The sequence below is a fragment of the Dendrobates tinctorius genome, unplaced genomic scaffold (assembly GCF_039654945.1).
Source record: "Dendrobates tinctorius isolate UK_male_01 unplaced genomic scaffold, ASM3965494v1 ptg000249l, whole genome shotgun sequence".
Taxonomy (NCBI): Eukaryota; Metazoa; Chordata; class Amphibia; order Anura; family Dendrobatidae; genus Dendrobates; species Dendrobates tinctorius.
Window position 1 is genome coordinate 2531109 of NW_027361916.1, and position 14971 is coordinate 2546079.

At 47.9% G+C, this 14971-nt stretch overlaps 1 protein-coding gene across 1 annotated transcript in view; it reads left to right on the plus strand.

The window, feature by feature from the left end:
• Nucleotides 1-14971, plus strand: part of LOC141063322 (uncharacterized) — a 114603-nt gene that overhangs the window by 50899 nt on the left and 48733 nt on the right. The window contains exons 3-7 of the mRNA XM_073557373.1: nucleotides 3954-4077; nucleotides 4723-4742; nucleotides 7731-7854; nucleotides 7938-8032; nucleotides 8231-8321. Of these exons, the coding sequence (XP_073413474.1) occupies nucleotides 3954-4077; nucleotides 4723-4742; nucleotides 7731-7854; nucleotides 7938-8032; nucleotides 8231-8321 (454 nt within the window). The remainder of the gene's footprint in view (nucleotides 1-3953; nucleotides 4078-4722; nucleotides 4743-7730; nucleotides 7855-7937; nucleotides 8033-8230; nucleotides 8322-14971) is intronic.

A 14971-nucleotide genomic window follows, 5' to 3' on the forward strand; every position in this document is an offset into this window, starting at 1 on the left:
CCGAGGCAGCGGACCTCCGGTAGGGGGGAAAGCGTGATGTCAATTGTTATAGAAAGGTCGGGTAAGGAAGATTTGTGAGATGGGGGGAAAGATGACTAGTTCAGATTTGTCCACATTGAGTTTGAGGAAGCGAGAGGAGAAGAAGGAGACTATGGCTGATAGACACTCCGGGATTCTGTAGAGCAGAGAGGTGACGTCTGGGCCAGAGAGGTAGATCTGAGTATCATCGTCATAAAGGTGGTACTGGAATCTGTGGGACTTTATGAGTTGCCCCAGGCCAAGTGTATAGATTGAGAAGAGTAGGGGTCTTAGAGCAGAGCCTTGGGGGACTCCAACAGAGAGAGGGTGGGATGAGGAGGTAGTGTGGGAGTGGGAGATGCTGAATGTGCGGTTGGAGAGGTATGAGGAGATCCAGGATAGGGCGAGGTCTTTGATGCCGAAGGAGGAGAGGATCTGTGGTAGGAGGCAGTGGTCAACTGTGTTGAAAGCAGAGGACAGGTCTAGAAGGAGGAGTATAGAGTATTGTCCGTTAGCTTTGGCTGTAAGTAAGTCGTTAGTAATTTTGGTCAGGGCTGTCTCAGTGGAGTGATGGGGCGGAACCGACATTGTAGATTGTCAAAGAGCAAGTTAGATGAGAGGTGGGAGGAAAGTTCAGCGTGGACATGCTGCTCCAGGAGTTTAGAAGCGAATGGGAGCAGCGATATTGGGCGACAGCTGGACGTGGCTGTTGGGTCGAGGGTTGGCTTTTTAAGGATAGGCGTGATTGTGGCATGTTTGAAAGCAGAAGGGAAGGTACCAGAAGTTAATGATAGGTTGAAGAGGTGGGTTAAGGATGGGATAAGTGTGGTGGGGAGGAGGTGGGATGGCATAGGGTCAAGTGCACAAGTGGTAAGGTGTGATTTGGAGAGAAGATGAGCAAGCTCCCCTTCAGTGATGTTAGATAGGGAGGTTATGGGGTTTGGGCATTGGTCTGGTGTGCAAAGGGGTTGTGGTGGTTGAGCAATAAAGACATGCCGTGTTTGGTCTATCTTGGTTTTGAAGTGTGCGCGAAGTCCTCGGCAGAGATGAGGGAGGTTGGAGGGGGCCAACTAGCAGTAGCCATGGAGCGTACCTACGATGATTCTAGACGCCTCGACACAGCCGGAGAACTAAATAAGCCTAAAGCAAGAAAGGGGAAATCTAAACTGCCCCAGAGCAGACCCCAAAGGAATAGATAGCCCCCAAGCATACATTGTCGGTGAGACAAGATGAAAACACAAATGCAGGTAGGAAAATAGACTGAGCAAATGATGGGGCCCACACTGACTAGACAGGAAAGGAAAGACTATGTCTGCAATCACGCAAAAAACCCTGCAAAAAATGCCCAACACGTCTGATAGAAAAATACTGAAGTCACTAGACTTCGCCCACTATATCAGCACTCTGGTATATTCTGAAAGCAGAGCAAAAAGAGGCCAATCCAATAAGGGACAAAAACAAACTGGCACAAACAGTAACATAAGGATGGAAATTCAGCACAGCCCCCGCCGGGGCTGGCTGACCACAACTGTTGTGAATTTGCTTTCTGGCCTGCTTTTGAGTACCCTAGGATCTGCGGTGCCTCCTGAGGTCTTAGTTCACCAGCCTAAACCGCAGATCCTAGGGTACTCAAAAGCAGGCCAGAAAGCAAATTCACAACAGGCGACCAAGTTGATGGCGGATGCAAGAGTGGCATTGTAGAAAGTAGTGTCAGTGTCATGAAGTGAAGATATGGAGGACAGTGGTAGAATAGAGTCAGAGAGTGTGCGAGTGTCTAGATGTGTGTGGTTTCTGTGGGGGTGCGCATGCTTCTGGACATCGGTGACAGGTGAGGAGGACAGGGATGAGAAAGTGAGTAGATGGTGGTCAGATAGAAGGAGATGGGAGGTGGTGAAGTTAGAAAGAGAGCAGAGGCGGGTGAAGGCCAGGTCTAATGTATGTATGTCCGTCTGTGTGGGTGGCTGAGGAGGACCACTGAGTAAGTCCAAAAGATGAAGTAAGGGACAGGAGTTTGGAGGCTGCTGAATGGTGTGTGTCAATGGGGATGTTGAAGTCACCCATGATGATGATGGGAATGTCAGCAGAGAGAAAGTGAAGGAGCCAGGTGGAGAATTGGTCAATGAAGGCAGTGGTCGGGCCTGGAGGTCGGTATATGATGGCCACTTGGAGGTTGGAGGGAGAGTAGATGCGGACAGAGTGGACTTCAAAAGAGGGGAGGACAAGGCAGGGAAGAGGTGGGATTGGGTTGAAGGTGCAGTTGGAAGAAAGGAGAAGGCCCACTCCTCCGCCATGTCTGTTGCCAGGGCGAGGAGTATGGATGAAGTGGAGGCCGCCGTAACCTAGCACAGCAGGGGAGGCTGTGTCGGAGGGTGTCAGCCAATATTCGGTGAGGCCAAGGAAGGAAAAATTACGAGAGGTAAAGAGGTCGTGAATCACATGGAGTTTATTGCAGACGGAGCGGGCATTCCAGAGTGATCCAAAGAGTGGGAGCAGGGTGGTGGGTGTCAATGGCACGAATTTGAGGTGAGAAAGATTTCTGGTGTTTGTGTTGGTTTGGGAACGATAGAAGGGGGTAATGATGGGAGGTATGGGCTGTGGGGGTCCAGGGTTGGGAGATATGTCACCAGTAGTGAGGAGAAGCAGAGAGAGGGAGAGCATGTGGGAGAAGGAGGGTGGGTGGCTTGTTTTGTATTAGGAAAGCTCTGAGGTCGAGGGGCAGGTCAGCAGAGGAGGTCAGGTAGGGAGGCAAGAGGGAAGGAGAGATTATTATTTGGCTAGCAGGTGCTGGGGTTTGCGGATAGCGAAGGAGAGTAGGGAGTAGTAGAGTCAAAACTGTTAGTGCGTATGTCAGCATGGTGAGAGTAATTTAGAAGGCAAAAGAAATTTAGTACATGTAAACGCAGCGGTTAGGCTACTTTCACACTAGCGTCGTGTGACGTACGTCGCAATGCATAGTTTTGGAGAAAAAACGCATCCTGCAAAGTTGCCCACAGGATGTGTTTTTTCTCCATAGACTTGCATTAGCGACGCATTGCGACGTATGGCCACACGTCGCATCCATCGTGCGACGGATGCGTCGTGTTTTGGCGGCCGCGACGCACACAAAAACGTTACATGTAACTTTTTTTTCTGCGTCGTGTCCGCCATTTTCGACCACGCGTGCACGGCCGAAACTCGGCCCCCTCCTCCCTGGACATTACAATGGGGAAGCGGATGCGTTGAAAAACTGCATCCGCTGCCCCCGTTGTGCAAATCTTTCACAATGTGCATCGGTACGTCGGCCCGACGCATTGTGACGGGCCCATACCGACGCTAGTGTGAAAGTAGCCTAAGTCGCACCTTCTGGTCACTTCAGGCTCATTTCAGATGTTATCCTTAGAAAACATCCTTGCAAAGACAGACCGAGGTCAAACAGACCTCTACGTCTGAATCTAACTTAACAGCACATGAAAGGGCCCAGGTGTGATCAGAAAGGGAGGAGCAGCAGGGAGACTGGATGCAGACACAGGAGATGATTAATTAAAGTCACAAGAGGAAATGCAAAGGGAGAAGGTATTGCAGCCATAACATATACCCGTGATAGCAGACAGGTACAGGGGTGATTGGGGTTCAGGAAAGCTGGGTGATGATGGTATTGCAGCCTGAACACATACCATTGATAGCAGACAGATACAGTGGTGATTGGGGTTCAGGAAAGATGGGTGATGATGGTATTGCAGCCAGAACACATACCTGTGGATGAAGCAGATCGATTGTCAGAGTGATAGTAATAGTGAAGCATAGTAATAATAATAATGAAGCATCTATAGCAGGGAATCATTTTCAGGCATATTTCAGATGTTATCCTTAGAACGACAAAATTGGTATGACAGACCGACATTATACAGTAACAGTATGAAGGGATCGGGGGATGACGGTATCATTGTATGTGTCAGGTTCCTATAAGGTGTCAGGATGTCGCTGTCTATTTCTCCATGGAGGAGTGGGAGTATTTAGAAGGACACAGAGATCTGTACAAGAACATCATAATGGAGGTTCCCCAGCCCCTCACATCTCCAGGTAATAGACAGGACTAAATACACACGGCCTATAATTATCTGTATGTAGAGAATGAAGTCCCTGTATGTGTTTCCTCCAGATCTATCCAGTAAGAGGACAACACCAGAGAGATGTCCCCGTCCTCTTCTTCCACAGGACTGTAACCAAGAAGATCCCAGTGCTCCTCAGGATCATCAGGTAGATGGAGAGAAGGTGTCAGGAGATCTCCCCTATGATGTGTAGACGGCTGTGAAGGTCTTGTGCTCAGTCTTGTTTTATCCACCAGTATTATATGTTTTATACTTGTGTAATGAGAACGGTGGAGATGGCAGGATTAGAGCTGACACCAGTGACTGGAGATTAACTTTTTACCTCCGATCACAGCTGAGCGGTCATGCTGTGTTCTGACAGTGTGGGAACCACGGCACGGTACGCTCTGAAGGAAAGCAAAGATATAATGGCAGTAAGAATTCGGATTCCAGGCAGGGAACATAGCGGAGACACAGAGCAGGAAGAGGTCATTAGCTCAGGTTTGCTGCACTATTGTGGCTTATAGCAAAGGTTATGTACTGCCGCATGTAACCGGAAAGTTCCTGACTGCATAATGCAGAAGACGCATTCATAAAGTGTTGTGCCTGCCGTCTGATGTATATACTTCACATCAAGGTCTTGTTAAGCAAAGGAAAGTCTGTTTTTGAACTTTGGTCTCCCTCATTCATCTCCATACCATCTGGTCTGGGCCTACAACGACAGCAGCAATCTGCAGAGTCGGGAGTTAAGACTCTGCCAAATATATACAGTGGGGCAAAAAAGTATTTAGTCAGTCAGTCAGCAATAGTGCAAGTTCCACCACTTAAAAAGATGAGAGGCGTCTGTAATTTACATCATAGGTAGACCTCAACTATGGGAGACAAACGGAGAAAAAAAAATCCAGAAAATCACATTGTCTGTTTTTTTTATCATTTTATTTGCATATTATGGTGGAAAATAAGTATTTGGTCAGAAACAAGCAATCAAGATTTCTGGCTCTCACAGACCTGTAACTTCTTCTTTAAGAGTCTCCTCTTTCCTCCACTCATTACCTGTAGTAATGGCACCTGTTTAAACTTGTTATCAGTATAAAAAGACACCTGTGCACACCCTCAAACAGTCTGACTCCAAACTCCACTATGGTGAAGACCAAAGAGCTGTCAAAGGACACCAGAAACAAAATTGTAGCCCTGCACCAGGCTGGGAAGACTGAATCTGCAATAGCCAACCAGCTTGGAGTGAAGAAATCAACTGTGGGAGCAATAATTAGAAAATGGAAGACATACAAGACCACTGATAATCTCCCTCGATCTGGTGCTCCACGCAAAATCCCACCCCGTGGGGTCAGAATGATCACAAGAACGGTGAGCAAAAATCCCAGAACCACGCGGGGGGACCTAGTGAATGAACTGCAGAGAGCTGGGACCAATGTAACAAGGCCTACCATAAGTAACACACTACGCCACCATGGACTCAGATCCTGCAGTGCCAGACGTGTCCCACTGCTTAAGCCTGTACATGTCCGGGCCCGTCTGAAGTTTGCTAGAGAGCATTTGGATGATCCAGAGGAGTTTTGGGAGAATGTCCTATGGTCTTATGAAACCAAACTGGAACTGTTTGGTAGAAACACAACTTGTCGTGTTTGGAGGAAAAAGAATACTGAGATGCATCCATCAAACACCATACCTACTGTAAAGCATGGTGGTGGAAACATCATGCTTTGGGGCTGTTTCTCTGCAAAGGGGCCAGGACGACTGATCCGGGTACATGAAAGAATGAATGGGGCCATGTATCGTGAGATTTTGAGTGCAAACCTCCTTCCATCAGCAAGGGCATTGAATATGAAACGTGGCTGGGTCTTTCAACATGACAATGATCCAAAGCACACCGCCAGGGCAACGAAGGAGTGGCTTCGTAAGAAGCATTTCAAGGTCCTGGAGTGGCCTAGCCAGTCTCCAGATCTCAACCCTATAGAAAACCTTTGGAGGGAGTTGAAAGTCCGTGTTGCCAAGCGAAAAGCCAAAAACATCACTGCTCTAGAGGAGATCTGCATGGAGGAATGGGCCAACATACCAACAACAGTGTGTGGCAACCTTGTGAAGACTTACAGAAAACGTTTGACCTCTGTCATTGCCAACAAAGGATATATCACAAAGTATTGAGATTAAATTTTGTTTCTGACCAAATACTTATTTTCCACCATAATATGCAAATAAAATGAAAAAAAAACAGACAATGTGATTTTCTGGATTTTTTTTTTCTCAGTTTGTCTCCCATAGTTGAGGTCTAACTATGATGTAAATTACAGACGCCTCTCATCTTTTTAAATGGTGGAACTTGCACTATTGCTGACTGACTAAATACTTTTTTGCCCCACCGTATGTTCGGGCGGTGTAGAAAATTGCTTTGGAAAGGCTTCTGGGATCGACTTTGAGATTGCTCCTTGCAGACCGGGGGGGCTGGACCCTCATCTGACCTTGTTTTCCATGGGCACACCGCTGGTGAAGGTTCCGTCTCTGCCTGCTGCACGCGCCATCTTCCTACTCTGTGGTGACGTCACCGCTACCCGGTGTTCAGGCGGTGGGGAGATTTCCTTCTGAACAGCATGTGCGTCCTGCCTTAGGCTTGCCCCTTGCTGACCGGGGGGTTTTCGCCCTCCTCTGCTCAAGTTAAGGCAGGGCACATTGTTGGTGAAGTTCCTGTGGAGGATTGCTGCGGGCGCCATCTTCCTCCACCTTCAGTGATGTCCCCAGGCGCGACCAATCAGCGACGCGGGATTTCCGTTACAGACAGAATTAGACGATTATATATAGCTGACCCGTGGAAGCGCTGTTAGGCCGTCGTCAGAGTTTGCTCACTCCTTTCTTCAGCCTCCCGGCCATGAAGTTTTACACTTTTACTACAAATAAACTACGGACTTTCAATCAGTGAGTACTGCAGTCCTTACTTTCTTTGGTGAAATTATATATATAGATAGATATGTGTATGTATATATATATATTTGTCAGAGTCATATCTCCCGACTCTGCAGATTGCTGCTGTCATTGTATTATTACACAGGATTCTTATGATGTTACATCGGATCATCTGCTTCTCATTCAGGTCTCTACAATATCGGATCCTCTCAGTGAAGATCTTCTACAAAAGAGAATTTTCCTGATTTACCCATCAAGGATGGATATGGACAGAGACAAGATGGCGGAGAGGATATTACACCTCACCCTAGAGATCCTCTTCCGTCTCACTGGAGAGGTGAGAGATTCTGATGACGTCACATTACATCATTCTTATCTATGGGAATAACAGATGGACAGAACTGGAGAGGTGAGGACTCTGGAAATGTCTGTAGTGAGATTTATTAATGTGTCTCTCCATAACCAGGATTACACAGTGGTGAAGAAGACCTCTAGTGATCACTGTCAGGACCCTGTGTCTGAGGGATGGGGAAGACCCCTGAGCCCAATCACGGGGCCTCCACCTCTCCCCCTGATCCATGAGGACATCAATGACCAGAAGATTCTAGAACTCATCTACAAGATGATTGAGCTGCTGACTGGAGAGGTGACACTGCTGGGAATGCTGGGACATTACACAGTAACACTATGAAGGGATCGGGGGGATGACGGTATCATTGTATGTGTCAGGTTCCTATAAGGTGTCAGGATGTCGCTGTCTATTTCTCCATGGAGGAGTGGGAGTATTTAGAAGGACACAGAGATCTGTACAAGGACGTCATAATGGAGGTTCCCCAGCCCCTCACATCACCAGGTAATAGACAGGACTAAATACACACGGCCTATAATTATCTGTATGTAGAGAATGAATTCAGTCCCTGTATGTGTTTCCTCCAGATCTATCCAGTAAGAGGACAACACCAGAGAGATGTCCCCGTCTTCTTCCACAGGACTGTAAACAAGAAGATCCCAGTGCTCCTCAGGATCATCAGGTAGATGGAGAGAAGGTGTCAGGAGGTCTCCCCTATGATGTGTAGACGGCTGTGAAGGTCTTGTGCTCAGTCTTGTTTTATCCACCAGTATTATATGTTTTATACTTGTGTAATGAGAGCGGTGGAGATGGCAGGATTAGAGCTGATCATAGATGGGACTTCTCCATCTGTCGGTGACTTTTACAATATTTGTTTCAGGGTGAAGATCTGACCCATATTAATCCTACAGAGACATATGTGAGGGGTGATGAGTGGTGTAAAGAGGAGATTCCCACATATGACTACCCAGGTGAGTAGTAACCACTGAATGCAGAGAAGTCACAGATTCCTCTCAGTCACCGGCTGTGGCTGCTTTATCGGTGGTGTAGTCCGGCCGTATTACCATGATCACCATTTTGCCTCTAGACCACAACATTCTCCTCCACCCAAAACTGTTCACATGACTTTGGGCATTGAAAGCCCTTTTCCATGGAACTTACGACCTGGAGGATCCACCTACTCCCTGGGATTAGTGTGAGGGTGATCCCTTAAAGCGAGATCTATATGATTGCTTGTACCTGACCCAATATAGGCCGAGTGCACGCTTAAAGAGTCACACCGAACACAGTTAGGCCGTAATCACACTACCGTGTGTGATACAAGAAACGCATGAGTCTCTCGCATCAACATCCGGCGCTGCCGCCTGTACTCAGGACCGGAGCTGCGGCTGCATAGAAATACATGGCTGTTGATGCAACAGACTCGTGCGAGTTTCTCCCATCACACACAGTAGTGTGATCCTGGCCTTACATATCTGCTCTTTTCTCAGTAAAGGCTTGCACACAACTGAAGTTTATTCTCAAGACAAAGAGACAGGAATTAGCCATTCTTTCCTTCACATTAGGAGCCGCTGACCGTTACCTGCCCAGATCTGTAACTATAAAGCCAAATGACAGCGTACGAAGAATGTGCTGACAAGATAGAAAATCACTTGAAGAAAAATCTTATGCTGGGCCTATAAGAGAAAGCGGAGGGTAATGATGCTGTTGGCTTCCTAGATCCCTGAGATCTTATCGGATGAATCTTCTCTCCCTTCTGTGCTGCTGAATGTCTCATGGTCCCTACAAGACCAGGTCCAGTCTTTCTGGCCAAACTTCCCTTTTATGATTAACAACATTAAGGCTGCGTTCACACATCGCGAAAATGCGAAAAAACAGCAACCCATGCAATCCTATGGGATTCCGCAATGCTGCGCGAATGCTGTGGCTTTTCCCGCGACGGAGTCGATTCGTGGTAAAATCCGCAGCATGCTCATTAATTTGCGGAATCGCGGCGATTCCGCCCACATAGGAATGTATTGTTCTGCTTACTTTCCGCATGTGGCTGTGCCCACCATGCGAAAAGTAAGCAGAGCATTTGCGGATGGTACCCACGGTCCGGAGGAGAGGAGACTGTCCTCCAGGCTCTGGGTACCATATCCCTGTAAAAAATAGAATTAAAATAAAAAAATTGGGTTATATTCACCTTCCGGCGTCCCGCGCAGCGTCCCCAGGCCTCAGCGATACACGCGGCAGCTCCCGTTCCCAGTGATGCATTGCGATGCGTTTGCTGACGTCGCGTGTCGCGATCATGTAGCGACGTCAAAGGTCATTGCCGCAATGCATCACTGGGAACGGGACCTGCCGGAGGATCGTGGAGGCCTGGGGGCGCTGCACGGGACGCCGGAAGGTGAATATGGCCGATTTTTTTTTTATATATATTTTTTTTTTTTTTACTATTTTTAACATTAGATCTTTTACTATTGATGCCGCATAGCCTCAACAGTAAAAAGTTGGTCACGCTAGTCAAACACTATGTTTGACGAGTGTGACCAACCTGTCCATCAGTTCTCCAAGCGATGCTACATATTGCTTGGAAAACGCTAGCATTCTGCAAGCTAATTACGCTTGCAAAACGCTAGTTTTCCGTGGGAAAATCGTGGGAATTTAAAATGCGATTTTCCCGCGGAATAAAATTCCGGAATTCTCGCGGTAACTTCCGCGGGAATTCCGCAACGTGTGCACATAACCTCACTGCACATTTAGGCTAAGTGTGAATTTCTGTCCAATAACAGCAGAGTTTCCCTTTATCCTGACTTTTCAATTTGTATTAAAACCAACTAACTTCAAGGAGGATTGTGATAATCTCCAGGACAAACATTCCACCTGTGCCATGATATATCTCTAAGCTGTGCGTGGCTGATGGCTGTAATATACATTTATTCCCGCCTGCAGGAGATGTGTTGGCTCCAGCCCTGGTGTCATGGATTCACTCCACGTCATACATTACATTGTTTTTGATCCTAAGGAATTCAGATTACTGCACAATCTCTCCTGAAATGGGGAGCAATATTATTCTCTCTAATCTTCTGCTCAGGATCCATAGTAGCTCCAATGGTCCCACATAAATGAGGGCAACTCTGGTTTACTGTTGTGTAATCTGTATTTGTAGTTTTCAGTTAATGAGATTCTCGTGCTCTGGGGCGGGGCTGTGGGCGGGGCTGTGGGAGGGGCTTTATGTGGTGCTCTGATTACATATTCATCTGTATTGGCTTATGAGAGGTCGCTGATCCCTCACTGACCTGCCCCCATTATTACATAATGCATATAATAGCATTGATATTATTGTTGACTAGAGGTGTGCCCGATGTTATCGCATCGAGAGTGAAGTGTGTGTGTGTGTACATGTGGGTGTATGTGTCCCGCAGCTGCCTGCGCACCCACCTCCGTGCAGTCACAGCCGGCAGGAAAGAGGGTGGTTTGCGGCCTGTGCTGGAAATGTGTGAGTATGTGTGTGTGTGTGAGTGAGTCCGTGTGTGTGTATGTGAGTACGTGTGTGTGTATGTACATGGTGGGCAGGCAGCGGCAGGGGGTGCCAGCTGGCAGGAAAGACCGTGGCTTGCGGCCTGTGCTGGAGATGGGGTGCGGCGTCACCAGATGGCGCCCGCACCCCACCTCCAGCACAGGCCGAAAGCCGCGGTCTTTCCTGCCGGCTGTGACAGAGGTGGGTGGGCAGGCAGCGGCGGGTCCAGTGGTGGCGGGAGGGTCCCGGCGGTATCCTGCTGGTGGTACTGAGGAAGGGCCTGGTATCACCAGCGGGTGCCTTATTGGAATACCCATCACTTTGGTATTCCAATATAGCGGTTGGCTTACTTCCGGTGCGGCGCGGTGGATTGTGGGATTTGAGGACATCCAGACGGAAGTGGATGACAGACAATTTAAGGTAAATATATATATAGATAATGCCTATAATATTGTGGCTATTGTGAGGCTTAGAAGGAAAATTACATCCAGCAAAATGTCACCGGCGGCCCCTGTCCAGTAGCCTCTATCTCTTACTTATAGATGCTACTGCGCAGGCGGGTCGCCCTCCCAGGGCTGTGGGGTACTCGGTACCAGGTTGGTATCAGCAGGATGTGTCACAGCAGCGGTGACCCGGTCCGTGGTGCTGGGCGCCCAAGTAGAAGGGGGGATGAATGGTGAAATGTAGTTGATAGATGAATAGTTCGTGACACCACCTGTGGTGTTCGGCAAGTGAGGTGTTAGGCCGACGCTGCATGCAGATCCTCTGGGGCTGGTGGTGTGTTGCAGCCAAGATGGTGCAGCTCCCCACAGGTGGAGCTGTAGTCCCAGGGCAGTGTAGATCTGGGGGTAGAGGAGAGGCGCAGGCAGTGTAGAAGCTGGTACCCAGATGTAGCGGTGTGGGGTGTGTTGGCGCAGGAATAAATGGAGGACACTGGGGCATGTAGTTCTAAAGCTTTACTCACAGTCTGTTGTGCAAACAGGTGCCTGCCTACGTGCCGTGTCCTCCGGGTCAGGGGCTCAGTCAACCCCCAGGCAAGATAGGATGCTCCTTTCCAACACTCCGCCAACATGTGCCTTTCTGAACGTCTCCTCTTATAGCGCCTATAAGTGAAGTACTCCCAGGACTGAGTTACACTGGAGTTCCTCCTGGCCGATGTTCTTATGAACTTTCCTCACACGGCAGACAGCTGTAGCCTGCTTCGGGGACTCCTTGCTTCCTAGTCCCGGCTCACTATCAATGTTGCTGTTGTGCCCCCAAGTCTGAGATGGGAGTAGCGCAGACTCCTCCGGTTTCTGTTGCAGGACCATTAGTATCCAAACAACCTCGGGGACCGGGCCCCAGCCTTGCGCTTAGAACTTCTAGGAAGGGCTCTCCTCTAACCCACGTCCTCTGTTCTCTTTTACTCCTCATGTTCCGTACTAGTCTTTCCTTCTTATGAAAAGTCAGGTTTCCGTTCAATCTCTTTCTCTTTCTTTCCTTTCCCGTGCCAGTAGGCTCAGATCACTGAGGTCTGCTGCAGCACTCCTTCCTCCATCCCTCTCAGGGATCTTCTCTCTCTCACACTCTCCGACTGAATGCCTCACTGAATTCACTGAACTGAAATCCTAAACTTTCCCGCTCATTTATGTATTCTAAATCCACCCGCCTCATAGCATGTTTCGTGTTCCAACCAGGGAGCCGCAATGTGGCTTTGCTACACTACTTTGTGGTGAGGGGTGCAAGTGTTGTAGTGTGGTCAGGAGCTTCCACCTTATCTGGATGGTGGGGCACCACACCTCAGGAGGAGGTGCAGTACCTCTGTGGCGACTGAACCCTCAGGGGCGCCACACAGGCGTCGCCATCGCCGGTGACATTTTGCTGGATGTAAATATTTTTTTTCTAAGCCTCACAATAGCCACAATATTATAGGCATTATCAACAGTAATATCAATGCTATTATATGCATTATGTAATAATGGGGGCAGGTCAGTGAGGGATCAGCGACCTGTCATAAGCCAATACAGATGAATATGTAATCAGAGCACCACAGAAAGCCCCGCCCACAGCCCCACCCACAGCCCCGCCCCAGAGCACGAGAATCTCATTAACTGAAAACTACAAATACAGATTAAACAACAACCACAAGACGGATTTCATCACCAGGTATCATTGTAATCAGTATAACGGCGCTGACCTGACAGTGTCTGTTGGTTACTGAGCACAATCCTGCTGACAGGTTCACTTTAAGACCTCTCAGCTCTGCACTATTATACACAGTTCTCTATAAATGTGTAATATTTCTTCATGAAACTCCTCTGACAGAAAATATTGGAGCTTACGATAGTTTAGATTGTGACGTCACCGAGCCCCATACTCTAATTACCCCAGAGAGGTTTCACCACTAGCTGCTCATTTATTACTGATGGAGACTGTGGAGTTTGATCATCTCAGTAGTTCCTAATCAGGCCCCATTTTTAATATCTGATGTGTGTCACTTTATGTGGTGGTAAGTTTGGAATTCTTCACAAAGGATAATAGAAAACAAATGGATCTTACAAATTATTTTCCAGCTTCGCACTATAACCTACATACGATTGTACACTACTCTCTGGGCACATGGCAGTGTTCAGAAGGGAAGGAGCGCCATTTAGCTATTTGAATGCAGATCTAGCTGGAATAGTTTGCAGACACAATGTATTGGGAGCACTGTTCATGGTCACCTGGCAGCTCAAGAGATGTCCACCATGAACATGCTTGGCTCTATCTTCTCTGCTTTCCATATCCCAAGAATTGCCTTGCTCATCTAACACCCTTACATGGAATCTGGACTTACACTGGGACCCCTAGGCTTGGACCATGGTGTTACCTGCTATTCTGTGGTGTTAGATGCCTAGATGCCAAGAAGAATAGTCAGGTAGCTGGGTCAGAACCAGAAGGACAGAATACAGAATCAGAAGACACAAGAGTAATCAGTAAACGGGCCATGGTCACAACAGGAGATAAATACACAAGCCGCAAGCTGAGCACAGAGGACTGAACCAGAGGAGAACAGCGCTGTCTCTGGCAGATTCCGGCCATGTGCTTTGTGCTTTAGTAGGGTGTGGTACTTACCAATTGGCTGAAGTAGGGAGCAGATTACTCCAGCTGGACAGCAGGAACACATCCCAGATGAGATTGGACACACCATATGCAGAAGCCCTAATATAACTAAATGACAGAAAACCAGAATAGTCGAAATCCCCATAAAGTAATTCCATTTTATAAATTAATTCACTGATGGTTATAATTAGTGTTGAGCTTTCCGATACCGCAATTATCGGGTATCGGCCGATATTAGCTGTATCGGAATTCTGATACTGACTTCCAATACTTTTTTCATATCGGATACTGGAATTGGAAGTTCCCATAATGCTATCAGCCCACTCGCTTTGATTCAGCCAATGGGAATCCTCAGAAGTGTGGGCACATCCTGTTAGGCATGTAGGCATGTTAACTATTGGCATGGCTGTGATTGGCTGCTGAAATGATGTCATGATGCACTATAAAAGCCACTGCCGCCGCCATTTCTGGTCACTCTGCTGTGAATTCAGTTAGGGACAGGCTGCTGTTGAAGACTGTGAGGGACAGTTAGAAATAGCGATTCTGAAAACAATATTGTGCTTTACCCAGGCTACATAAACCACCACTGCAGCTTTCTTTTCCCTAGCAGCAGTGTTCACAGCTGTCTGCAAGGGCTGTGTGAGTGCAGCTCACGCTGTGGAGTGGGTCCTGCAGCCACGTCTGGTTGTAGGCCGCCCAGCGTGCCTCACTGCTGCCTCATACATATTTTTCTCTTTGAGCTGCTTATTTTTAAAGAATTCTATCTAGTGTGCTTCCATCCGTATCCATATACGTTGGTTGCAAACACTAGTAGTAGACAGCGGAGCCTTTCTGCAGCCTTTCAGTGCTAGTGCCCACTTAGCTGCACTGTTCTAGGCTGTCTGAGAGGTCTCTGACTGTGTGTGAGTGCAGCTCACGCTGAGTAGTGTGTCCTGCAGCTACGTCTGGTTGTAGGCCGCTCAGCGTGTCACTGCCTCACACATTTTTCTTTTATTGCAGCTCATTTTTTCTCCTATTAGTGTGCATCCATCCATATCC